Source organism: Amblyomma mixtum, chromosome 5, assembly GCF_055824585.1.
Source record: "Amblyomma mixtum isolate Tamu chromosome 5, ASM5582458v1, whole genome shotgun sequence".
Lineage (NCBI taxonomy): Eukaryota > Metazoa > Arthropoda > Arachnida > Ixodida > Ixodidae > Amblyomma > Amblyomma mixtum.
In genome coordinates this window covers 8,486,202-8,513,289 of record NC_143016.1, presented here as the reverse complement: position 1 = coordinate 8,513,289, position 27,088 = coordinate 8,486,202, and the positions used below count along the sequence as shown (strand labels likewise).

The 27,088-nt window shown below is 43.9% G+C and overlaps 2 protein-coding genes across 4 annotated transcripts in view; both read left to right on the top strand.

Moving 5' to 3' along the window:
- The window catches only part of LOC149341265 (protein O-mannosyl-transferase TMTC4-like), a 29,818-nt gene extending 10,568 nt beyond the window's left edge, over window positions 1-19,250 (top strand). The window contains exons 7-15 of the mRNA XM_089543293.1: window positions 591-743; window positions 1,402-1,604; window positions 2,971-3,148; window positions 5,231-5,287; window positions 5,478-5,549; window positions 8,440-8,627; window positions 12,956-13,097; window positions 14,941-15,238; window positions 16,934-19,250. Of these exons, the coding sequence (XP_089399419.1) occupies window positions 591-743; window positions 1,402-1,604; window positions 2,971-3,148; window positions 5,231-5,287; window positions 5,478-5,549; window positions 8,440-8,627; window positions 12,956-13,097; window positions 14,941-15,238; window positions 16,934-17,085 (1,443 nt within the window). The 3' untranslated portion in view covers window positions 17,086-19,250. The remainder of the gene's footprint in view (window positions 1-590; window positions 744-1,401; window positions 1,605-2,970; window positions 3,149-5,230; window positions 5,288-5,477; window positions 5,550-8,439; window positions 8,628-12,955; window positions 13,098-14,940; window positions 15,239-16,933) is intronic.
- Window positions 19,251-23,934: 4,684 nt separating this feature from the next.
- Window positions 23,935-27,088, top strand: part of LOC149341264 (uncharacterized) — a 40,474-nt gene continuing 37,320 nt past the window's right edge. Inside the window, exon 1 of one of the 3 annotated variants that reach the window (XM_089543260.1) lies at window positions 23,935-24,061. In XM_089543260.1, coding sequence (XP_089399386.1) covers window positions 24,033-24,061 — 29 coding nt within the window. In that variant the 5' untranslated portion in view covers window positions 23,935-24,032. Of the gene's footprint in view, window positions 24,062-24,115; window positions 24,262-24,652; window positions 24,832-27,088 lie in introns of those variants that run through there. The other 2 variants (XM_089543263.1, XM_089543264.1) reach the window with 2 other exon arrangements.

The window sequence follows — 27,088 nt, the reverse complement described above, 5'->3', positions numbered from 1 at the left end:
TTGTTCCTAGTCCTCGGTGCACATGCTGTGATACCGGCACCTTCAGTGCAGTCTATAGAACTCTTTTGCTGAATCGCATGCCACCGTAACTTCAAATTTTTTGTAACACGTGGTATCGTTCGAGTGCATCAAACATGTATCATAAAAGTCTACTAGATTCTTTTTTGACCATCTGGCATAGTCTGTCTGCATAAGTTTGTTGTGAAACCATAGCTCTGAGCTCGTATGAACCGCAGCAAGAGTGGGTGCACCTTCCTGTTAACGTTCTGAATGGCACTAAGTAATGCACTAAGAGGCATGTTCAGTGTAAGCCAGCAAGGAACCTCTGATAAAACTGGCCATCAGGAAGGTAAAGTAGGGTAAGGGGGAAATTTGTGTGAGGTGAGATAGTTTTCCACATCGCTCAGTTTTATGGTGCTTCACTCTGATGTTCATTTCTCTAACTGCTCTTTGCACTGCGGTTGAGCATGTAAAAATAAGTTTTCTTCTGAACACAGGGGCTGTGAAGGAAGCGGAGCAATGCTGTCTCGTGCAGAGGCCAGCGCCAGTTGCACCCTCCCCTTGTTTCTCTTCTCTCTTTTCTTTTGCAGAGGCAGCTGCTGCCAGCAGTCGTGCGGCAAGGCACCCTTGCAGTGGTTGCCTGTGCAGCGTTGGCTCTGCGGTGGAAGGTCATGGGGTCCTCTTCGCCGGTATTCCAGAGGATTGATAACCCAGCTTCCTTTGAGGAAAACTTCCTTGTGAGGGTGTGTGAAGCACTCTGCTGCTCTATAGAACAGTATATTATGGCCAGTAACATGCCTGTCGTGACATTGGTGTACAGTGTAATTCTCATCCATTCAAACTAGCCTAATTCGAGCCATCAGTTTAATGAATTCTTGGTTTTCTATGTGTTCCAACTATTTAAAATTGACCATACTCATCAGCTCCTAATGTCTGGCTGCTGTTGAGAACTCTATTCTGGACTAGGGCAAAAAGGTTGTCCAGCACACACGCCTTAGTAAAATGAAGAATAAATGAACCCACTCGCAATTCTTTGTGTGGTGCTTTTCAAGTTCAACCTTCAGCGAGTGTGGCAGTCCAGTATTTCGGGTTTCGTCTCTGTGACTTATCTCTGCGACTTGTCGCACTCTTCAGTGTACTGGAAATGCTCATTTTTGTCTGTTTTGGGTCTGTGTGGAGCTTTTGCAAACTAGTGGAACAGCAGCACCTCATATAGTGCACAATTTATACTGCATTAGGCTCCTTATGCTGGGTTGCTGCATTCAATGTATGACACAATGTAAGAACTTCGTAATGTTGTAGTGTTTTGCAAACAGCTCTTGAATGCTTCCAGGAGCAAGCTGGAGTGTTGCAGCTGTGAAGATCGTGCACTGAGTGTGTGTATGTTCTACACGTTTACAGGTGGCTAACTACAACCATGTGTACGCACTGAATGCATGGCTGCTGCTGTGTCCTCAGTGGCTGTGCTTCGACTGGTCCATGGGCTGCTTATCCCTGATCCGGTCTGTGGCAGACATCCGCATTCTCAGCAGTGTCGCCCTCTGGGTGTCCTTGGTCATGCTTGTGGGCCAGGCAGTGGTGGCAGCAGACGCCCAGCTACGAAGGTTAGCGTCCCAGTTTAAAGCACTGTCTCTCTTGTATTTATGGACACCTGGCTTGCATTTTTTTTTTAATGGAAAATTTGTTGCAATAACAGGAAATACACAAACACTGTTTGTACCGATAGCTACAAAGGCTAGTGGCTGTTCCAATACACAAATTACTTGCAGTTCAGTTATAGAGCGCAAAAGAGTTAGTTAATCATGGTATACATACTAGTGCAGGTTTACAAAAAACCAATAATAAGATAGAAGGCTGCAAGAAAAATGCAAAGAATACAAAAAACAAAAATAATAAAAGAATACACAGAGTACAAAGAAAAACATACCAAAACCAAACACCAAGAAAAATGAGGTGTCAGGAATTCACAAAACAAAAGTTTCAGGCAAAATTTGATTAGACTTGTAATGTAGTTTACTAGCAATTTTAAAATTTCTGGCTAGTTTTACCTCTATGGGCAATCCGTTCCATATTTTTGCTCTATTTTACTCTATCCGGGGTTCACCATATATACACCATATAGTATAGCCATACCTATGGAAGGCACTAAAAATGTCGTCTTAATAAAATACACTTGTCTAAACAATTGTTTACAGTACCCCTCCCCACTTGAGGGCCTTGGACCTTCTTTCCTGAATAGAATTCATTCATACAGTAAGCATGGTGTAATCAACTTAACTTCAGTTCAATTAATTTATTTTCAACTCAAGGTTGAAGGCCCCCGGGTAAAAAAGCTGCTTTACGACAGCTTGAAAAGTGCTTGGGGGCCCATACAAGGCAGCAGTGGTTACAGACTAAATTACAGTGCGAGTACACATCTTCAAACAACTCGTTGCTGGCAAACAATCAGTAGAAATATGGCCATCTGTGCAGTGTCATGCACTCTAAGAGGGAACATAGGAGCTCATGGTCATTAGAACCAGCATGATTTAACTTTTGTTTCCTTGAGCCACTTCATGTGAGATGCGGCCTTAGATTGCACATTGAGATAGTGGCTTCTGCACTCTCTTTATATGCAGAGCATTATTTGTGAGTCCATCTTTTGGTGCAACACTGAGCACAAGCCACATGCTTGCACATTCCATATCACAGGGGGGGGAAAACTATGCGTATTTTATCGATACTACATTGCTACATACTCAGGAGCAATCCACATCACTGTGGTGTCAAAAATATTTTTTCTGCTCATTGATACTGTCTTTCAGCAAACAGTGTAAACTGTGGATATCCTTGGGGAAAATAATTGCCCTGCAGATTTGAGGATACATTGCGGCTCATTGTGCAGTGGTGATTAGCAGTTCCATGCACTTTGTTCTGCCTGCAAAGGTTGCGCAAGCGATCTGGCTTGCCCTTGTGTCCACTAATGCGCAGGCTGCTGTGCGTGGCCTTGTCACTGCTGGTGGTGCCCTTCCTGCCCGCTTCAAACCTGTTCTTTCGGGTGGGTTTTGTTGTGGCGGAGCGAGTGCTCTACCTGCCCAGCCTGGGCTTCTGTCTGCTGGTTTCTCTTGGGATGGCGCGCCTGTCCACGGCCTTGCAACAACACCGCAAGGTGAGTCTGTTGCAGCACTATCAGTGGGCAACGTATACGCAGGCGCGATGCGTGCTGAAAGAAATCAGCACAAGGAAGCCTCTAGCTGTACAGGGAAGGGGCAGTGCGAGAGGCTCTTGTTGCACAACAAACAAGCATGCAATGAGATTGTCAGGCCATTCCCACTACTGCAGTGCAGGGAGATAAGTATGATGAAAGCCGCTGTGGGTGGCTCAGTGGTTATGGTGCTCGGCTGCTGACCCAAAACACGCGGGTTCGATCCCGCCTGTGGCGGTCGCATTTTGATGGAGGTGATATGCTAGAGGCTCGTGTACTGTACGATGTCAGTGCACATTAAAGAAGCCCAGATGCTCAACATTACTGAGGCCCTCCACTATGGCACACCTCATAGCCTTAGTCACTTTGGGACGTTAAACTTCATAAATACTAAACAAACCGTAAGTAAGATGATAGTGTTTGCGGTGTGCATCCTGTATACTGCAATTTTACATTGGCTGCTCATTGGCCATCTGTTACTTTGCACATGAGTTCACATCTTGCTTACTCATATGGAGCAACGTCAATCAGCATTTTACTGCCATGTATGGTATACAAGACACTCAACTGGAACGATCAGTAAGCGACAGTATCAGTCTATGCCAGCAACAAGGTAGCTCCTTCAAGCCGCAGTCCAGTATGCACATGGAAAACACAAATGACAAAATAAATATGGTCTCCGTTAATGCTTTGTGTATCTCAACAAGAGTTGGAGCTGTAATGTATGTGATCTGGTGCCGTGTGAAGCAGGTCCGCTCCACACTGGTAAGAGTTTTGGAAAATTATAGCTGTCCACCACTTCCCGTACCCCCACTCTTCCTTGTACTGAAATGTGGGAATGGCCTAGCCAGCCTCACCCTTGGTGTATATGGGGCATCACAGCATGGCTTGTGGTAATTTTGCTGCTCCAGCCATTGTTCACTTGTGCTGATCACTTTTCATTCGCACTGTGCACTGAGTGGTCTTGGATGAACTGAACTTGTGTACAGCTGAATTTTTTATTATCAGACTTATTGCATTCATCTCTGAAGAGAGGGTCAGTGTTTAAGCACCTGGATGCTGTTGCCTTATTTTGTTTGTAGTACTTCTCTTTGTTTAGTTCACTATTGCAACCAGATCATCATAGCAGGTGGATGTACTTATGGTTTTATGAAAATTACACAGAAGGGAAAGGCAGGCGAGTGCCAACTAGCAGAATGCACTGGAGGGAACAAAAGTAAGACAGAGTGGGAATGTGGGCTGTTAAACAAAAATTATTCCAGAAAAACGCAGACTTGTGCAAGCAAGCTGGGATGGGAGGGTAGTGGTATAGCAAAACAATTGGCAAACAGAATGCAAGTATATTTCAGCAGTTGTGAAGAGCTCATCATTCATAGGGATCAGCATATAGCCTTAAGTTAAGAGAAAGCAGTGCCATAGTGTAATGGAAAATGTTAGTGGTACCTGAAACACTTTTTAAAGCTCATCGTTGGAATCGGGGATGCATTAGAATCGGGCTATTGCAGTAGTTGGGAAAGTTGAGTGCGATCTCAGTACTCATTATTGTTATCAGGTTTCCTTTCCAGTTTCTCTCTGGTTTCTGTCTGTGGTTTTTATTTCCAGTGTGGGTAGAATTGGCAGTGCAAATGCTGAAAAGCTTCTTTCAGTAAGAGAAGGTTGAGAACTGTTTCTGTGCGGCCTATCATGTGTGAGTGATGCCATTCAGAAAAAGCGGCTGCGAGAGCTAAGGCAAACAAGTGGCTGTTTATACTTTATTTTACAGATGGAAAGAAGGATTCTACTATTGTCGTTTTTTTTTTAAATTTAATTTGAAGTATACTTTGTAAAAAACATCCATTCCTTACTCTTTTGCAATGCAGTTTACGCTCATAGTGGACTTATTCTCTCTGCAAATAGAACTCCTGATAAATGGAACATATTTTGTGAGATTCCATTTGAGGAGAGTACACTGTATCGCTTTAATGTGTTTGAGGGCCCATTTAAATGTGTATACTCTTTTGCATATGAAGTCAAGTCATTCTTGCTTGTGTTTTTCTTTTTTTGCAGGTTTTGCAGTACTGCATTGTGGCACTGCTCTTGATTTTCACTGTGAGGAGCATGCAGGTTTGTTTTCTGTCACTCTGTCCTTTTGGTGTTCAAAATATGGTGTTCTCTGCTAGAGCAGTACTGAAAGTGTTTCTTTCGTAGTTAACACTGTTCATGGGTGCTACCTATTGTCATCATGTAGCCAGGAGTGCAGTAGCGGTTGCTGAAAAGGGCACTTGAAACAGTGTGGGAATAACTTCCTTTCCAGAGATGTCGTGAGTGGAGACAAGAATCGTCACTGTTCAAGTCTGGTCTTAAAGTATGCCCCGGAAATGCTAAGGTGAGGATGTTAGTGGTGTGCAAGCAATCTTGTTGGGGCAGCATCTAAGCTGCTTCTTTTCTGCTTCTTTCTTTGTCTCTTTTGTTTTCCGGCTTTGTGTCAGTAATAGTTAATGGTTTATCATCTTGAATGTGGTTTGCCTGTAGTGTATAAAAAGTGTTTGTTGCCTTATTTTTTTTTTTGTAGAAAGGTAGACAAGCCTTGTTCTTAGAGCTTGTTTTGCAGTGAGATTAGTGCTGTTTGAGGATATGGATAAGCAGCGTTCAAAGTTCTGCTATTTCTTATTCACATGAAAATTCAGGTGAATGCGTGCTGATGGTTGATGATGTGATAACCTTAGGAGTCTACAAGCGTACAGGAATACGCAACAGAGTTTGTAACTATTCATAGTACTAACTGCCAGTGCAGAATTAAAGACGCGGACAAGACAACAAGGACGCAGCGCTGATTGCCATCTAAATGTTCAAGGTATGTGCACATACTGTTGCGCAACTAAAAAAAAAGCGGAAAAAAACAAAGGGACAGAAAGAGGAGAAAAAGATTCATGCTGCAGCCGTGGTCACATGAGCACATTTATGACCTTATGCGTATGCTTGTCTTTTCTTATGTGATCATGTTGCTAGATTAAGGGAACTGTAGTGCCCGATATAACTATGCTGGTTTTTATTGCGTCAAATCAGCTGAAGATGTGCTGACGCACATGTCACCCATTCTCGCCGTTTCCACTGCCTCAGTAATTTTCCTCATGAATGATTCATCGTTTGTGATTATTGCCACGCACTTTGCGAATAAGGGTACACAGCCACTGTTATTGCAATAAATCCGATGTGCCCTACTTCACTACTGTGCATGTTGTTGCACTGCTCCGGCAGCCCATAATTTAAGCATAGTCGTGTCTGCCCTGTGTGATTTTCACCACCGGACAATGCCCTCGATGGAAAGGGAAGCGGCAGCTTGTTCACCTGGGTTTCGTGCACCCAACATACATGCTTGACATTAAAGCAGATCCCGGGGTGCAAGAACCTCAAGGAACTGTCATTCTGTGATAACTCGCACATGATTTGTAGCAGGCACATACATTTTTTGAATGTGTGTAGCGTGTGGGAAACAGCCAGTCACCTGCCACATTATTTTATAGCTCCAAACATGTAAAGGAGACCGTCACAAAGCTCACCCTTTACATGTTTGGAGCTATAAAATAATGTGGCAGGTGACTGGCTGTTTCCAGGAGACCGTCACAAAGCTCACCCTAGCCGCCGCGGTGGTTCAGCGGTTATGGTGCTCGGCTGCTGACCCGAAAGACGCGGGTTCGATCCCGGCCGCGGCGGCTGGAATTTCTTTGGAGGAGAAATTCTAGAGGCCCGTGTACTGTGCGATGTCAGTGCACGTTAAAGAACCCCAGGTGGTCGAAATTTCCGGAGCCCTCCACTACGGCGTCTCTCATAGCCTTAGTCGCTTTGGGACGTTAAACCCCATAAACCAAACCACAAAGCTCACCCTTGTGGATGCCATTAAAAATTCTTGTCCCACAAATTCACAGTGACAGCTTCGAGACCCATGTTGGCTCACAGTCCATCATAGCTTCTGTGGTCAAAGCACTAAGCAAGCTTGTGATGAGGGCTTCCCAAGAAGACCACATTGTTGCATAAGACAAAGGGGGTATGCACTGCGATCTCCTACATCTATGACATCTCTTAGCAATTGAAAAAGAACGCTAACAGTGCAGTTGTAGATGTGTTCAGAGCACCAAAGAAATTAACGCAATTATGACATTAAAACTACTGGGAAGGTGCCAGGGAGAAAGGTAGTCATAAAACACATTGGCATGAATTTATGCCATGCATCAAAGGTGGGGTTTATGAGCTGTCATTGTCCTGTGGAGAAAAATACATTGGGCAGACAGGAAATTACTTAAATGATAGACTATGAGAGTAATGTAACAATGTGTACCAGTGCAGCTGGGAACATTGTAGTCAGTTGTAATAAGTGTGGGTATGTATAGTTTGCGAAATGCATGGCTATCAGCATAACAGTGATTGGACCGCGAGGGAAATTATAGAGGCAGAGGTCATTGAAGACTGAATGACCTATGTGTCAGCCCACCCTGTGTTGATTTGATGAAAAAAGAACTTATCGTAGGTACACCAGGTGCTGCTTCTCTCGCAGCATGGCGACATAATTGCAAAAGAAAAAAAAAAAAGCAAGCATGCAAACACTCTGCTTGTGTGGCCATGACTGCATTCTTCTTTTTCTTCCCTTTTTAAGATGAAAGCCTTTATGGTTCATTAGAAACAAAACCCGGCATCGTTGTTGGTGTCCAGAAAAAACTGTACAGAAAACCCCCAATGACGTCATCTGCAAAGAAGAAAATTTATTTCCACCGAAGGTGTGGAGCATTGAACCAAGAACCTTCAGATTGCAAGGCGAGGACGCAACCCATAGGCCACTTAAATGTGTTGCTTCTTAGCGAATAAAAGTGAACCTAGTGTATGCGTTGCCTTACAACTGTATTCTAATGAGTAGGTGTGTCATTAGGAAGGAATTTTTGTGCCTTTTTGCTTTTTTTTCCTTTTTTTCTGCTTGTGCATAAGTGCATGTGTGTGTCTTAAATAAAATTCAGTTAGAAGCCAGCACTGCTTCCTTGTTGTTGTCTTACCCGTGTCTTAAATTCTGTACTGTTGATTAGAATGGGGCACCAACTCTACCAAACCTACATCCTTCAGAGTTTGCTAGGCACGAAACTGAGTTAGCCACTTAACTGCCTGGGAGACACTGCAAATGAATGTGTGTCAATGAGGGGTGCTGGCCACTTGTCACCGCCCCTTGACAGCAGCAGACATCACTATAAGGTGTCAGGTGTGCATGCCTTGATTCCTTTGCCTCTGACCAGGTCCACTACAACTTTGCCAAGAACGTGGGTGACAGTGGAGACAGGGAGGGGGCCATTCGGGGCTACCGGGAGGCCCTCCGTCTTCACCCAGATTATGACCAGGCCATGAATAACCTGGCAAACATCCTCCGGGATGCTGGAGAACTGGACGAGGCACGCACCTTGCTCGAGAGAGCCGTAGAGCTCAGGTGAGGCGCAGCTTCTTACTCGAGTATTTTTTTGCCTGTTTACTCATTCTAGTGAACCATGGCAGGCACCTGAGAAAGATGTTTTGCTTTGGCAAACTGTACCAAAGCGCAGGTGGGCAAAGTTGGTCAAGTCCACCGTGGCAGGTTAGAATCGTTGCTGCTTAGCTAGAAAGCCGTAGGGTAACCTTCTCCATGCACTTCTAGCCAAAATGCATGAAACGTCAGGAAGGGAAGAATGAAAAAAAAAAATAACAAGAAGCGGGATAGAACAAAAAAAATGAATCCAGATTAATCCTGTATTAGAGCAGTAGCAAGTGAACCCCTATTCGTCTGTGCCTATCATCGTGATGTGTCCCTTCGGCAGCAGTAACATATTCCTGGTGCTTAGATAGATGCGTGTCAGCTGCGTGGTACGGCTTGAGCTGGACAGCATCAACAGCGTCTGTCGCTAGGTGGGTGAAGAATGTCGAAAATTGGAGAATAGGTCATATCCGTCACCTGGCAGAGCACGTGGAAATGACCAATGTAGTATGGGGAGAATAGTTTTTTAGCGAGTCCGGCCCAGCGAGACAGACACCACGGAAGGATGAGCTACCCTGGAAGGATGTGGACTTGCCTATGCCGGCAGTCATAAGCAGGCTGCTCACTGAATTGTGGTGAGGAGAGGCTGGCACGGGAGAGTTGTGGCGTGAGCTCTGCTTGAATGCATTGACATCTCGTGCCAACTGCATGGTTGAGGTGCCAGTAGGCGGTGTCGATGTGTCTGTGTATTTCTTCAAGATGCCCAAGCGTAGCTGCTGGGGCAAAAGGAGCAGCAACTCAGGCCCCGGAGTGTATATTGCGGCGATAGAGTGCTCTCGCTCAAATGAAATACTTATAGGGAGGAATTGTGGTTTCTTGAGACGACGTGTGCAATCAGCGGCCATAATAAGAGACAGGGCGGTGTTCGTAGTCAGTGTTGAGAAATTCTGAAATGGGAAAGAGAAAGGAAAAAAACGTCGGTCTCACTCCAATCAGGTGGCACCACAGGGTGAAGAGAGAGGCAGTCCACGTCGTGGTGCAGACGTGTGAACTTGTTCGTGATGGTAAATGAATACTCTTGCAGGTGCAGAGCACGATGGCCAAGTCAATCCTTGGCTGGAAAAAAGCACAGTGGTTGGTCAGGGCTGTGAAATGCTGACTGAACAAGGAACAGCGAAAATTGGCAATAGCGCAAGCAAGCGCCAGACACTCGCATTCAGTGATGGACTAGTAATTAATTTTTCTCGGTAGTTGACATAAGTAATGATGAGTTCATAGTCCTTTTGTTGTTTGGCTAGAGCAGAACCGGCACCAGTCCGCAGGCGTGGGTGAGAGCTTGATATGGGGGTGATGCATCGAGATGGGTAAATTGATGGCAAGATCAGCAACATAATGAGCAACGAAAGGCTCTCGCTTGGGCAGGGACCCAAGCAGAAGGAACACACCGGACGGGTTGCATATGACAGCAAATCATTTAACTAAACGGCTGAAATGCTATCAAAGGCCAACAAAGGTCTAGGTATTCTTCGTTGAATGGGGAGCAGCGAAATCCTTGCCGGTGGGGATTTTACGAGGCTCAATTTGTACTTCTGAGGCATCGCACAGGTGGGCACTAATGGGGAGTGGGCTCCAGTCGAATTGACTCTTCGTGAAATTTATCTGGTGATGCACTTGACAGAAAGCGGCAAAAAAAAGTAGAAGGTTGTTTGAAGTTGTTCAGTGATATTTGAAGGTGAAAAGGCCTCGTTGATTCAAGCAGCGCAGACAAGTCATCTATTTGAAGCCCTCAAGGCGAGACCTGTCATCCACTTGAAAGTAGTGGGGGTTTACAAAACCCCACAAGTGTGCCTTAAAAACGATAGGGACCATCAGGTGTCACGAAAACGGTTTTTTCATGGTCCTTGACATCTACAGATCTACTTACTACAGGAACAGAGACTGACTGTTGAAATCATGCCTATCACCATGAATAAATTAAGATGTTTATTCATGCATGGAGCAGCAGAAGTAGTGCTTGACAGTCTTTTTAATGGTAATCAGAAAAAATACAAACGGCGGTCAGCTAATTTAAAACAATGGAGTTGCGGCTCCCAGCATGGGTGCCTTATTAAGCTTGAAAAAGGCTCCCTTAACGGGATCTGAAACTTCATTCTTTATTTAACTCAGCTGCTCGGCATTCATATTTTTTTCCCATGTGCCCCCCCCTGCAAGATAAGATTGTGTGATATGCTCAGCTTCAGAGCAATAAATATTGAAGAAATAGACCCCGCAAAGGTTTTGTGGTGTCGATTAATGCTCGGTTTGACTAGGCAGAAGTTGACTACGCAGGGCGAATTAATTAGCAAGAAATGCGACCGTTGTGTGAGCAAATAAAAGTGTGTATCAATATCTGTACCGATTTTCTCCTTACAAATTGCGCAAAAATGAGAAGCAGCACGCTTTTATTTTTATCTGCATCCCCCTCGTGATGCCATTGAGCATCTCTTTTTTTTTTTTTTTTCCTTATTATCAAGGCTTTCTTTGTAGCTCTATTTTTCTTGAGCTTGCTGGTCTAATGCCTCAAATATTGAAATAGCACCCATTGTTGCCTGTCTTATCTGGTCCATGTGCTTTTTGAAACTTCAGTAGCAGAACTGTTTTCTTTTGTTTGCTGTTGCTAACCTTGTCCTTTTATTGTGCACTGCTGTGGCAGTGTTGCTGCGTGTTAATTGTACGCCTTGTTAGAGTGCAAAAAGTTGGAAGTTTTTTTTCACCTGACAGTCTACAAATTATTCTGCTGATCCACAGTTGCAGGAAGCTAAAAGTAGTACGGCTGCAATACAGCAATATACCAGGTTTAAAGCATTTTCGGAGGCTCGAGCATGATGTTTTAAGTACATTCTTCCACTGTTGTAAGTTTATGAAGCACTGCGTACGTGAATCCAGGGTGTATTGCTTGAGATTTGATGTTGCACTGCACAACGTGCGCACTCAGTACACACACATCTGTTTTGTGCTGCGTTAAAGATTTTGATGAAATTATTTTTTCCACCGATGTTACGGTGGAGGCGAGACGCAAAAGGTGCCCTTGTGCTGTGCTATGTCAGTGCATGCTACAGAATCCTATGTGGTCTAAATCAATTCGGAACCCTCCGCTTCATTATCCGTCGTAGTCCATGTGTCGTTTTGGGACATTAAACCCCACAACTTGCACTTCTTTTTTCTGCTAGTATTACCTCCCACATACTTTTCAGTGTGGGTGTGCCATACATTGTGGGAAAGAATGCTCCTTGCTTTTACAGCTCAAGCAGCTTTTCTTTTCTTCTAGTGTTCAGTATCGCTGTTAGGCCACTTGGTTCTATCTTGGATGCCCAGAACCGTCTCGTTCAGCTTAAGTTAAGGACAACGCAGCGAGCTATGGAAAGAAAAATGATAGATGTAACGTTAAGAGGAAGCAGGCAGAGTGGGTGAGGGAACGAATTCAGGTTAATGACATCTTAGTCGAAATCAAGAGGAAGAAATGGGCTTGGGCAGGGCACGTAATGCGAAGGCAAGATAACCGCTGGTCCTTAAAGGTGCTCTGAAGAAGAATCTGAACTCGTCTTTTTGCCGCGGGAACTCAATGTGCACGTTCCGAGCATTCTTAGAAACTTCGATTTATTGCCCTGTGTGGCTGATTTTCCTAATTAAATCGAATTAACGTCCGGCTCCCGCCTTTTTTTTTAATTCTCCCTCGTACGGTGGGCGGAGTCGACCAACGCGTGGAGTACCTTGCAGCCAGCTCCGTGGAGGATTTGCTTTCGCTTTATTTTGTTTTTTAGGTTTCCGCGAATAAATAGTTTCATTCGCAGATAACATAGCCGCAAAATAAGCCCGCAGAAATAAAAATACGTGCGGACTATTTGCTATTTGCTACGCCCACCTTTCGCCCGTCAGTTAGAACGACGCACCAATGGAATGCCTTTAGCGAAAGTGTCCCGTGTGACGTCAAACCAAAGGCTCGGGATCCACAGTAGAGGACAAGGATGTTTGCTTGTGGAAGGAAAGAACTAGCGGGCTTTGATTTGAATTTTTACAGCTTTTCAGGGTGCGCATGGCTCTAGTATTTTGCAGAGGTTATCTTTGATGTCTCATCTATGCAGTGCGCTTTTTATTCAAAAATGTCCAGACCTTAGTCAGTTCTGTGGGTGTACTGTGGCCGCAACTGGCAAGGGACGGGGTTAATTGGAGAGGCATGGGAGAGGCCTTTGCCCTGCAGTGGGCATAGTCAGGGTGATGATGATGATGATGCTAGTCAGCTAAAAAGTATGCCCTGTTTTGCTCTGCAGGCCTGACTTTGCCGCTGCATGGATGAACCTGGGCATTGTGCAGAGCAGCCTGGGTCTGCTTGCAGACGCTGAGCAGAGCTATCGGACAGCAATCAGCCACAGGACCAAGTATCCAGACTGCTACTACAATCTGGGAAACCTGGTGGGTGCAGAGATGGGGAAACTGTTTATGTATATATACACACACACACATATAGTTTCCTCAAGATTCATACCTTTCTCGGGGATTCATCCGCCACGGTGGCTCAGTGGTTATATGGGGCTCAACTGCTGACATGAAAGATGGGTCTGATTCTGGTGGCAGTGGTAACATTCGATGGAGGCAAAATGCTAGAAGCCCATGCACTCTGTACACTGGTGCATTGTTCGTCGTGTTACATTCCTGTTTCATTTTTTTCCTTTGCGCTCTGCGAAGTCGACCCTCGCGTTACAGTCGTGGTTGCATTACATTCAGGTAAATGTGGTACTCAGAGCCCTCTAGTATGGTGTCCCTCGTAGCCTGAGTCGTTTTGGCATGTTAAACCCATAAACCTATCTTGGAGGCATGTCACTGGATTATTGCCATAGTGAAGTTGTGTTGACAAGCCCATATGTGTCTGCACTGTTCATTATGTTCAACTGGCTCCCAATAATTGTGGTGTGTAAGAAAAATAGTAACATGACCATGATAGTTGTCCAGATTTTCATCATAAAGGGATAAGAGTTTTTTACCGAGAGAAAAAAAAAATTGATAGAGGATTACCATAATCGGTAGTGCGAAGTTTGGGTGCAGCTCTTCGAACGGTTGTGTGTGTGTTCGTAACATGCCACCTGGCAGGTGGTGCGCTACACTAACCACGCTCCGGGATCTTCCCGTGGCAACCACCTTCCAGGTGGCGTTTCGCTCTGCTACTTGGACAACCAACCGTTTACACCGACACGGAACACGGGAATGGGCGCATAAGAGCTGCGCTCTGAAATTTCTAAAATTGCTTCTGTCACACGCAAGATGGGTTTGTGCTTTAGTTAAAATGTTATTCGAAATTGATGGCAGCATTTAATTGGTCACTTACTTGGTTAATAGGATATGTTAATTACAAATGCCCCTCTATTATTGTGATCTGTCTCACTCCAAGTATAGGGTTCGGGCAGGTTTGTCTTCACTCTTTGGTGCAGTTTTCATAGTTTACAACACACCAGAAAGACATCTTTAACTGCACTGTTATAAAACAGCTGATTTCATCTCCCTTTTTTTTATTATTTGCATTAGCCTCAGTGTTCAAATTTTTATCTATGCATTTTGGGAACGTGCTGCTTTCTAACAAATAACCGCACTCTACGATCTGGTGTGATGAAAGATGCACTATGTTAGCGCAGAAAAATGATGATGGACAGGTGCATGCAGAATTTCTACTAGGCACACTCAGCATCAAACAAGAGACATGGGCATCGGTAGGGCATGCAGTGTGAAGGGAAGATGACTGATGGTCCCTGAGGGTAACAGAGTGTATTCCCAGAGGAGGCAAGCCTAGCAGTGGGTGTCAGAGTTAGGTGAATGGATATGAGCAGGGGTAGGTTGCCCGAAGCTGACGTTAAAAACATGGTTGGTAGGTAGGTGTGTGGTGCTTAACATCTTGAAGCTGGACATGAGCTTTGAAAGACACTGCAGTGGCGGACTCCGGATTAATCTTGACCTCCTGCGGTTCTTTAAAAAGTGATAACATTGCACATCGTGGTATGTTTTTCATTTTATTCTCGGGCTCGGCAGCCAAACACCATAGCCACTGAGTCACTGCAGCAAGGACAGGGTTAATGAGAGCCAATGGGAGAGGCCTTTGTTCTTCAGTAGATGTACTTAAGCTGATAATACTGGCGACGATGATAATAGTGTTAATCAGCTCATTTTTCCCATGCAACTTCACCTGATTACGAGCTAGATAAATATCTTCTGATTAATCTGCCTCGTGAGTAAAACAAACCCGTGTCTGCCCTGGCTGCACCTGCAGTACCTGGAGCAGAAGCGGTACGAGGAGGCCTATCGGGCGTGGCGCAATGCCACTCGCCAGCGGCCGACGCACCTCGTCTCGTGGAACAACCTGGTGCTGATGCTGGACCAGCAGGGGCGTGCAGCGGACGCTGAGCGGGCTGCACTGCAGGCACTGGCCCACCTGCCCCGTGAGCCGGCCCTCCACTTTCAGCTGGCCAATATCCTGGGCAAGGCCGGCAAGTACCCGCGCTCGGAGCACCACTTCCTCGAGGCCATACGCCTGGGGCCAGACAATGCCAGCTATCATACCAACCTCGGTCAGTTGCTCTGCAGCCCTGGTCAGCAGTGCATGCACACGAGTGAACTCCTCGGGGCCTCTTAAAGGGACACTGAAGACAGATCCATACAGTTTTCCGCGGTGATGCCCTTTCCACGGTGATGCCTGTTCGGCAGCAAAAGTCATATCTATTGTTGAGCTGAGCACTTAAAAATATTGAATTTTTTTTTTCCTGCCGCTCGATTTCAAACTCATGATGCCAAGACTGAAAATGACTCCTTGATCACAGACTGGAAATGAATGGCGATGTCGTATACCCTCACGGATTTGGAAGAGAAGCTGTCTAGACATCACTGCAAATTGCTTTTAAATATAGGCGGTGGGGGAGATGCACTTATTTCATTTCTTTGCCCTTTCTAACTTATAAAAGCCCTTTGTCATTGAAACGCAGTACTCTATTGATACAAGTCAACTTCACTTTGTCCTCACTTTCTTTTAAAGTCTTTTTACTAGGCATTTTGTGCTCTTTGTGCAACTACTGGTAGCTAAATCACTGCGGAAACCCGTGGCTGCATTTAGGTTTACTATATGACCTCTCAAATTCAGCAGAGCAGAATACTAGGCTGTTTTGGTAAGGACTACCTTTGATTCTGTAAAACAAAGTGCAAGAGAAGGCAGCACTGGACATGACGAATGCTGTTAGCAACTGGATTTATCGGAAGCCTTTGGATTTATTGGAAGCAGTTGCAGCGAGCATTGCCTCAGACACAAGTAGTCGCCAGAGGAAGTAAAAAAGAGCATAAAAACAACAAAGCAGAAAGGGATAACACAGTCAAAACAATGAAGCCATGTGTATACATCGCTCGAATGACAAAGTATATACCGGATAAACCAATTTTACTTGGACGTAAACTGGAGGTCCTTGTTCATCAATGTTACTAACACAGTTCTCATGCACTTTTGACCTGAACAATAAGTTATGGACACTTCCCTTTCTAGCTTTCTTTTTTTTTTTGCTGCTTTTGCTTATTTCAGTCTTGTGCAGCTCAAAGCAGCAGTGGTGCCAGCTTTGGCATTGTTGTGAAAGATGCGATCTGTCTCCTGTTTCCTAGGATCATGCGTGTTCTCTTGTGCTGTCATTAATACGCTGACCTGTTTGGCCAGTGTACACTTCGCCATACCTTTTTATGAATGCCCCTGTGCAGGGTTTTTATACGAGGGGTGGGCACACATGTGTAGTACCTGAGGGAGATCTGTCAGACTACACCTGGGCAGCAGGAACCGTATGCATTTTTATGCCTCTTCTGGCAGCCAGCACAGCGATGTGTCCCTTGGTCCACAACTCTATACAACTTAAACAACTTTTTATTTGTAATTCCCGGCACTCCTAGCTGATCAAGCTTTGCATGGCGGTATCTTGCTTTAAATCATCCATGACCATGTCGTGCATGCGTATGATAGCTGATTGCTTTCCTACGCAGGTTGAGAAGCTGGGGAAATCCGGCTACCCAATGGCTGTGTTACACTGGCAGAGTCACTGTAAAGAAAGAGCCAGGGCCCTATCTTAGGGCTTTAGCTTAGGAGTTTGCTTCAATTTCATAATGTTTTGCATGTAATAATCTGCAGAATGCCATCTCTTGGCATGCTTAGAATTTATTACTGCTGAGAGGTGTCCCTTTTTGCATCATTGGCCTGCCTTTGATTCAGAGAAAGTTGAAATGTTCCTCTCAAACAGGTGTGCTCTACCATCGCTGGAAGAAGTACGACCAGGCAGAGGAGTGCTACCGTCATGCACTGAAGCTCAAGCCTGACCTGAAAAGTGCCCGCGACAACCTGAACATGCTGCTGCAGCAGACAAAGCTTCATCCTGTCGAAACGAAAGGCTGATCTGAGCAGTATAGGTCACAGCTTTTTACAGTTTAAAAAACCTTGAGTGTACTGCATACCGCTGTGTCACAGGTCTCATAAAGGCACACACTTAATGGTAGTGTGCGCCTAATGTGCGCGCACACACTCACATGCCTACAAACACACATTCATTAAGAGGGGTGGTGTCTCAGTTCAGAACAGAGACTCTGTGGCATTGGCCCATTCCCGTGAACTATCTTGTGGATGCCCCTCAACAAGATTTGCGACTACTTTTGAATTTCATCGCTGATCACAAGAGATACGAATTCACTGGGAACTTCTGTATAGTTCAGATTGGTGGTGGTGCATATACCAGTTTTGTTGATACTCAGCTTGTTACCTGAGGAGCAGGATAATCACGTTTTAATTCTTTTTAGAGGAAACACGCAAAATTCTGGCTGCAACAGGAGTGAGTCAGTGAGTTGAGCAAGGCAGTGAAAAGGACGAGGTGACTCCACTTGCTTTATTTTTGTCTGCTCTGCTCACTCTTTCCTCCATGCGAAACCTGTTTTGACGATGTGCATCATGCCCTTACTGTGCCATCTGGGCTCTCTGTGGATGTGTTTGCCAAGTCATTCAATACAATACTCAAAACAAGATGTCGTCACAGTACAAGAGCCTGGTTTGCTAACTTGGCACCATTCTAAAAATCTTTCTCCTACACCTGTGGTTTGCTGATTCTCCAGTCATTTGTAATTGCGTTTTGTGGTCTGTTTTGCTTGTTACTGCATTCAGAATCGATACTTGCACAGTTCAGATGTAAGAAATAGATAACCACTGTTGTGTGTGAGCCCTGCTCTTGGGAGAACTGGTTCAGCTACTTAAATGAGGTATTGTCACCTTCTGCTAAGTGGAGACATAGCCAGCAATGATGACCATTATCAGGGTTGCTCATGCTGTTTCGTGGTAGTTGACTATGCTAGCCACCTCTGTTGACTGAACTTGCTCTTCTAAAGACTGAGCTTTGAAATGATGGTGATTTTCTGTTTTTACTTCATGGACAAGGCATGCGCTTATGCCAAGTTCATTATTGTACGAAACAGACTCTGAAGCATCTTTTTTTGTCGGAATTCCTGTGTGAAAAAGAAATCAGTGGTGGAAGGACAAACTTTTAAGTTGTTGAGGTGAATATCTGAAATGTGTACAATAAGTATACTTCTGGAGTTGCACAAATTAATTCTGAAATGAAATGCATTGTGTGACCTACATTGGGAAGGCATGTTACCACGAGTGTTGCAAAGAATGCATTTTATTTTGTGACCTAAATGGAAATAACACCTTACCTTTACGGAAATGTTAAAATGCACTTGAAGTATGGTGTTTGCATGGCTCAGGAATTGTGGCTGAGATTGTTGTGAGTGAAGTATTTATGTTTCTGGGTGCATGCAAGCGGTGTGAATATCTTTGATTTTATTGTGGACAGACCTGGTGTGTGGACTACTCAGCCTTACACAAGATGTGCCAGCTAACTTGAGCCAACGGTTTGAGGAAACTGGTGCAAGCTGTGTGAGTGAAACTGAAACAGTATTATAGGCAAGTGTTTAGAGGGAACCTAAGCTGGCACTTGCTGTCCAATTTACTCTACAGGCTTCTTAAAATAATTGGTTAATGTTAATAAATTGACAGAAAAACCATTGGGCATACGCAAAAAGTTTTAAATAGAATATTGTAGAGCTTGAAAAGGAACCCAGAGATGTGTAATTTATGAAAAGAAAACTGTATTCTCAACGTTTTTTTCTTTTCGGCACTTAAATACAACACTCAAAAGCCCAGAGGACAGCCATCCACACGCCATTAATGACTGCAACAACTGTGTGGACATGGATGTACAGCCCGGGAGAGCTAGCAGGCACAGGGCGTTCAGAGCATATGATCTTGTCAAGAGCATCTCGAATTTTGTATGCTTTATTCAGTGTGCAAAAAGTGCTTCCAATGCAATCAAATTTATGCCATTTATGTTTTTCTGAAGTCTGTTCGAATTTGTTACAGAAAATGTTTTGTGCATTTATAGCAGTTCGGAAGCTCATTCAGCTACTTAGTATTTAGTGTGCATGAATTGAAATACTCCTGTGTGCTCTTGGCAACTGTGAACAGCACAGTCTCGTTTTGTACATCCGAACCAATGCCAGTATTTTGAAATCTTAGGCTTGTGTTGGTTGGAATGCCCTGTGGAAGTGTTTTCTACCTTATACCGTATTGTGCGTTTTTATCGTAAAGACTTTCAAAATTTTTCTTACCTCAACCGCTGGCTCGTTTGCAGTGAAACTGCACACAGAGCTTGCGTATTATGGTAACTTTTGTATCGTAGCAAGTTTTACAACGGTACTTACTTAGTTGAGCCGTGCATGATGCAAAAGCGCAATCGTCTGCGTTGAGATCGGCGTACCGAAACCCAAAACACTGAGTTTTTGCTGAAGGGCTGCGGTAGCGCCATCTGTCTTCCACAACGAAATTAAACTAGAAAAACACAGCTCAGGACTTCGAGACGTCGTTCTCCGACGCCACGAAAGCAAACGATATGAGCTGAATTGAATAAAATCATTGGATGAAAAAAAGACGTCAAACAATATTCTTTTAATGGCAAAGCCTCGTTAAAATAGTTTATTCTGGCATTTTTTTCCGCTCAGTTGGCCGAAAATGTTCGATGCGCTTCAGTTGAAGCAGACGAAAAGGCCGGAACGGCATATTCAAAGGGCCCGTGCTCCTTGCAACGCTCGCCTTGGCGCCTTGTGACGCTTTCCACTGCAGACGACAGATGGCACTACTGCCGCCCTTCTGCAAAAACTCGGGGTTTTGAGTTTCAATGCTCCGATCTCGATGCAGACGATTACGCTTTTGCATCATGCACGGCTCAACTAAGTAAGTACCGTTGTAGAACTTGCTACGACACAAAAATTACCATAATATGCAAGCTCTGTGTGCAGTTTCACCGTAAACGAGCCAGCGGTTGAAGTAAGAAAAATTTTGAAAGTCTTTACGATAAAAACTCACAATACGGTATGATGTTTCCCTACAGTAGTGCCCGACAGCCTATTGTAATTGTCTCGGGTGTTTAATTTTTTATATTGTTATTATTAGGGCTAGCATTTTTTCAAATCACTTGCCTTAGGAATGTCTAGCACAATTTTTTTTTTTGTATTGATTCTGCTCATTTTAACCATGGGGAGGTGTGTGGCACAAGACTCTGAAGGTGCACATTTCGTTCTGTGATTATTGTCTACTGATGTGTTCCATATATGCAGCCTCTGCGGCGGAACAGTGGTTATGGCGCTCAGCTGCTGACCCGAAAGACGCAGGTTCAATCCCGGCCGCGGCAGTCGAATTGCGATGGAGGAGAAACGCTAGAGGCCGTGTGCTGTGCGATGTCCGTGCATGTTAAAGAACCCCGGGTGGTCAAAATTTCCGGAGCCCTCCACTATGGCATCTCTCATAGCCTCAGGCGCTTTGGGATGTTAAACCTCATAGAACTATGTTCCCCATATACAGTTCAGGCAGAGTGACTGATAGCTGTTTTCATATGTCTTAGTGAATTGTTTAACAGGATGAAGGCATAAGTGTTAGCATGAAAGAACGGTAAAGTGAATGATTGTGTAAATTCTGCTCTGATCTCAACTCTCACACTCTGCTGTCATTAGGTTGACGTTTAAAAGTTGTGCCTGTTGCTTTTTGTAAAATGTCCAGGAAGCAATAAGACTGCAAGGAAACGTTAATTAAGCTGCATCATTGATATGTGTAAAGAGCAACCTGGTAACACAGAAGGCCAGTTGTTTCCACAATGTTGCCATCCTTGCGAATCTCAATATAAATACGTTTTTATAAATTTTAAGGTGAAGTGCAAATACTGTGGCAAAAAAAAAAAATGAAAACTGATATGTATTATGTGCCTGCACTTCTTCTGATAGTGAGCAGATTTGTGCAGAGTTAAGTACGCAAAGTGACACCATTTCATGACATGCGACATCATGTGACATCATGACATGCGGCAAAGTGACATCATTTCTGGTAGAGACGCAGAAATAAATCAGGCTGTCATTCAACTTCCCTTCTCCTTTGCTGCTAGGGAGCACTATGTTATCTTCTGCCCATTCTTTAGGTGTAGGAATACCTTGTATAGACAACTTAGGGTTATGTGGCAGTTGTGACCAGTCGCTAAGTTTGTGTACAGGGAATATTTTCTTCCGGCAGGGTTTGCTTCTTATTCCTAGTTCTTTTCATCTGCATTGAGACACATTGTGTGTGCCTGTAGTGTGGACTTTTATAGTGTGCATGGTACAAGCAATGCTGTCGGGTGAAATATGTCTCTGGATAATAATCGATACAGACTTAATGATGTTTTATTGTTGACTGAGTATGCGTGGTTGGGTGTGAGAAGTTGCTGCTTTGTGAACGTTTTGACCCTGACGCTCGTAAAGAAGTCTTTCACTTTTTAACTATTTAGGATAAACAGTACCATTGCTTACAAATTGATGCAGCAAGCTTTTTGCATGGCAACAATGCAGGAACCATTAATAATACAAGGACTAGTATTATGACCCTGTAACAGCTCAAGTGTAGAGGCGGACATGTGGTAGTGTAATGTCTTTGTTACCCTGAGCTTATGAAGCATTATCAATACTTTCCTGGTAAGATGAATAAGAGGCATTGCTTTTCTGTGTGCCATGTTTTCTTTCTGCATGGAAGTATGTGTATTGCGAATCATCATTTTTTGTGCATCTATGCACTGGCTACTACTTTGCATCTTCATCCATCATGTATGTTAGGCCTTTTGGTTAAACTCCATTGTTATACTCCTCAATTGTGCCATGGCCAACAGTGGTGGCTTTAAATGTTGTATAGATTTATGTACTGCTGCTGCAATGGTTTTATCTCTGCTTTTTCTTTTCATCATCAGTTGCACACCACATGCTCATGTGTATTCTAACTACATGTGCTCCTGTGATCATATGTGGACATACAAGGGGAGCAAGGGAGAATGGTCATCCTGTCCCTCCCCTTAAAGGGCAAATCCAAGGGGATTTTTTTTTTTACATTTTGAGTTGATAATCACATCACATTCCTTATAGTCCCCTCTCTCCAGCACAAAAAACTGTTCTCGGAAAACCAAGTAGAAGTATTTTAAAACTGCAAAAACCAGTAAACCGAAACTTAAATTAGATTTTGACCAAAGTGTGACACCACAGCAGACCAAACTATGATGTCATGGATACTGTCACAAAACCTAACGTGTGCATTTTGGTTGCGTAAATTGTAGTAACGCGTTTTCCATCTTATGTGGCCATGTAAGCGGGCGAATGCTGACGGATACTGCATCTGCACGAATCAGATATCTTCCAAGCATGCCCAGAATTTGTCAGCCACAGTGCAACCGAGCGCATCATTCGAGCATCTTTCAGAAACATCTTGCGCTGTCACTGTGCAGGAAGATCTAAAATGCAGAAAAGGCAATATCAGGAGTCTGCTGCTTATCCGTAGTGACGTCATTAACTTTTAGTGATAGTTTGGTTAATTATTTGTCTGAAGTGACCAAACAAGCTCGAAATATCGTCCTTCAGCAAACATAGAACGAATATCGACCGGCGTGCAGTTTGTGACGTCACACATGCAAGGTTGCGTGTAGAAATCGCTCTGCTTCAGACCTTAAAATTGGTAAATTTCAAACTTGCGCTGAAACATTTGCTGGGCTGTGAAATTTGGCATAAAAGGTCAGATGACTGGGGAGAATGTACCATGAAAGTTTTAGTATTACTAAATCTGTGGAGGCTGTAAAATTGCTAGAGTTGCCCTTTAAGGGAGGGGATGTCGCAAATTTTGTTCCTTATTATACCCTCCTTCCCACAAGACAAACTTTGGCCCCTTCCTTATGGAGGTGCCTCTGCACGCTTATGCCTGTGACATATGGTGAAGCTGTCCGAGTGCCAGTAATATACAGCTATATTGACTCCATGAAGTGGCTACTTGGTCTTTCTGAGTGATACTCCTGTGAAAAGTAGATCTATTTTGTATGAAAATTTTGTATGACCCTGTAGCAATAGAACACTGTTTGAAACCCTCTATGATGAAGCCATTGAACCTTCCTGCAAGCCAGTACAGTTGATGTTAGACTCCTTTACATATCACCACGAATGATGTGAGACCTGCACAATCAGAAATCCCATACATATCACCGTTGATGTTGCTGTCTGTTGCCCACCTTGACTGCCTGCATGCTCAATACAGTGCATTGCACTTCGTTGAAATCATGACAGAATTATGGTAGATATGTGTTGAAGGACCACTGTGTTCGAATGTGTTCTCAATAAAAATATTCATGTAAAATTGCATCTGAATACTTCACTGATGCACTGCATAGTCTGCAGCCAGACCCCTCGGTCGTTCCTGATGCGTTTGCATTGCCTTGACGCCCTGCTTGTACACACTGCCAACACCATGACTCCCTACTGTCCCCATCACCTGAATGAATGGTGGAATGGGTGGAATGGAAAGGATGCGGTGAAATGAATGGACCACATCACCCAGGTTCTTCCGGATGCCTAAGACACATGTCTTTCCTTTATTTCTGGCTCTGGTATTAAGGCCTTTTTCTCCCTCTTCTTTTAATTCCACCTTCTTCCTTTCGCTCATGGACGGGTGAGGTGCCCATAGAGTAGCAAGACAGTTACTGCACTTTTTTCCATTCCTCAAAAACCTACTTAGGGACATACCCTTCATTTTCAAAAAGTTTTCTCTTCACACAAGCCCGTTCGGGAATTAGGGCATATGGAAATGATTAGTCGCACCGCAGCCGAGCTAAATAAGCAGGTTTTTAAGCCGGTCACGTTGGTCGCGCTATCTGTCGTCAGACGACTTCAAAGTCGTCTGTCAACAATGGAAGAATCAAATCCCGCGTTTTTAGGGATTTGAGTCGGTTCAATGTTCTTCCTGCGCTTATGCTTTTGCATTCGCAAACAACGAACAGGTACGTTAACTATTACAACTTGGAGTTATTAGCAATTAATTTATCGTTTTTCTGGAGAACTTACAACCACAAAATAGCAAGTTTAGGCCAGTGAAGGTCTTCTGCTAACGCACGTCGCGCAAGTGTGCAGTGTATTGCTTCGTCCGACATGAACTCGCTTGTGGAACGTTTTCTGGCCTTTCTTCAGCGTCGATTGCCGTGTAAGTTGTCACCTGACAAACATCACGCATTGTTTACCTCGTGCCGTGGAAAGTTTATTTTGCATAGCCCCGTGGGCAGTGGGCTTTGTGGGATTCGCGCGCTTTTGCCCTGTTGTGTGCCTGGAGATGGGGAAAGAGAATTGATTTTATCATGAATTTTATCTAACACTAGGCATAGCTGAAGAGCGATACGCGGCCTTTCGGCGGTTCATATGAACCTTTTCATTTCCGGGTGTATGAGGAGATGCCTGACTTCGAGACCGCGACCAGCCGAGAGATTAGGCGACCGTGATCGAGTGCTACGCAAAAAAAGAAAAGAAAACAAATCACGTAAGTAGTCTGAAGCGCGTGGCTTTAAGGAGTTCTTTAAAGCTGTCTTCACTGACAGAATCGCTGTAATATAAGTCCTCGCAGGCGGAAGCAGCAGTTTAGTTGAACACGTCGCGATTTTGAGACGCGACCTACTTCGAGGCACCAGCGTCTGGTTGCTGCCGAAGTCGATTCGGCCGGGCCCGCGAGACGCTGCGTGCACCGAACCAGAAACGCTACAAGAGACGCAGCTCCTGCTATGTGTGTATGCTCTAACATTTAAACGCTTGCAGTGTTATGTTGCAAGCGGCAGGCCGCTTGCTGCTCGTAGCTGAATATTATACAGTCGAAGCGCCCTCTGGCTTGCACCGGTTCTTCGTGAAGGACACAGCAATGGTCGCGGTTTTCTCATGGCATCATATCACCCAAAACCCCGGCACACCAGTGCCCCCCGATTTTCCCGTCAGTCACCACATTCTCCCGTCAGTCGTCAGTCACCAAGTTAAGGCATGCCACTCACTGTCACTTCTGTCAGAGCAGTTACCCTGAGTGGTTAGTGGATACATTGCACCTTCTGCACTGCTGTTCATTCTGTTCTGTGTCGCTTGAATCACCGTATGTTTGCAACACACACTTCAGGTGACGTATGGCATTAATCACCTGATGCACAAAATAAAATAATGAAGGAAAGATAACGAGCGGTCTAGCTTTATCAAAGGCCTGAAAGTATGTTCGAGTGTTATTGGAAAAGCCTTTTCTCGACATTTTTAGTCATTTACATGGCCTGTGCTTTAACTAAACTTTAGGGACAGCACAAACCTAGCACTTGAGGTCTTTTTCTCCTACCCTGGTGCAGCTTCTTTTTAAAGTTTGACATCTGATGCCACTCCTGGTCCTGATAGCTCATCAAATTTCTTTCTATGCAGTGTCATTATTAGTGACATGTTCTTGTTCTGTAATGAGATTTTGAGAATAAAATGCTATGCAAATGCAGTAATTATAAATTTTTGCTAACTATTTTAGAAGACTAAATTTCATGAAATCGCGTGCATATGGCTAAAAGTGTTATGCTCTCGTTGTGTGATCCTGATTAACAACAGCTGATTCCTTTTTTAACACTGATGCATTGAGTAAGCGTGCTTGTTACTGTGTAAGCTAGCTTATGATGGAATATTATTTTTTATGTTTCAATACAAGAGATTACAAACTTCTATTTCTGCAATTTTGGAGAAGAAATGCATACGCTCTGTTAGCAGCTTTCACTTTTATGGATGAGTTTTTTTAGTTAAGGTAACCACTTGCTATAAATATAAGTAATTGGTGTGTGTGCCAATGTAAACGGCACACACCTGTCATCTCATGTTTCATTAGCGTAGCTTATCTCCTTACGGCACGATGTCCAAGTTTGTTGGTGCCACTTTTCAGAATTTTTCTCGAAGTATCAGATGTTTATATCAGGAAGTTGGTGATTCTGGCTGCATGCCTAGAAATAAGAATCGGTTTTCCAAATCAAGAAATACAGATGGATGTCGTGAAGTTGCACATCATCTAGGAAATGCTGCCTGAAGCTGTCACTTCTCTTTTCTCACGCAGTGGAATGTTTTATTAAAGGACACACTGCAGCTTTTTTTATAATGCTGAAGCATGTTTGGATGCTAGAGAAAGTAACTGATTGGGCATAAATGTGTGTGCTTTTTTAATAAGGCTGCATTTTCATGAGCGTGAAAGTGTGGTGCCTGTGAATTCCTGAAGTTCTTGAGCCATTGTTATTTTTGTCACATAGGGGGTTCAACTATACAAACACGGATTTTTCAGATTTTTTTTTATAGTGGAAAATAATGCGTGCCTGAAAAAATTGCCTATGATGCGCAAGCCGGTTGGTATATGTATGTAAGTGGTTTCCCTGGCCCACCTCAAATATTTTAACTTTTAACCCTTGGCTAAAGTTAGCCTGGACACACTGTATAATGAAATAAGGCAAACTCTGTTGATGGTCAGTTTACCTGAGGTCCTGCATGGGAAAACATGGTCACACGCTGTTGTGGTTGGCACTCCAGTCAATCAAAAGGCACAGAACATAGTCTGTTTTTGCAAGCTACAGGAGGTACTAGGAAAGAATATTTCTCCTTCAAAATTAAATGTGACATCCAGGTATGTTCATCTGATTTTAATTAGACACCTAACTGAGGGTTTAAGTGTTGTGTGATGTGATCTTGAGGGAGTTTACCATCACTTTTCATGCATAGTGTGCTCCAATGAAGACTTTATAATTTAGCTTTGCTTACTCGTAAATTTTCGCAAGAAATGACCATACATAATCATTCCCAACAGTTCCACTGTAGAGAATTATTATGAACTAAAACCTTTAGAACTAAAATGAGGTGAATTCCAAAAGGAAAACCTGGTTATGGAATGCAAAATTGATTTTATCAGATGGCTATGGCTCTTAATATTTATTTTTTCATTGGTCATTCTCCCATCTGTTCAGATTAGGTATATTACTAGGTGTATTCGGGTG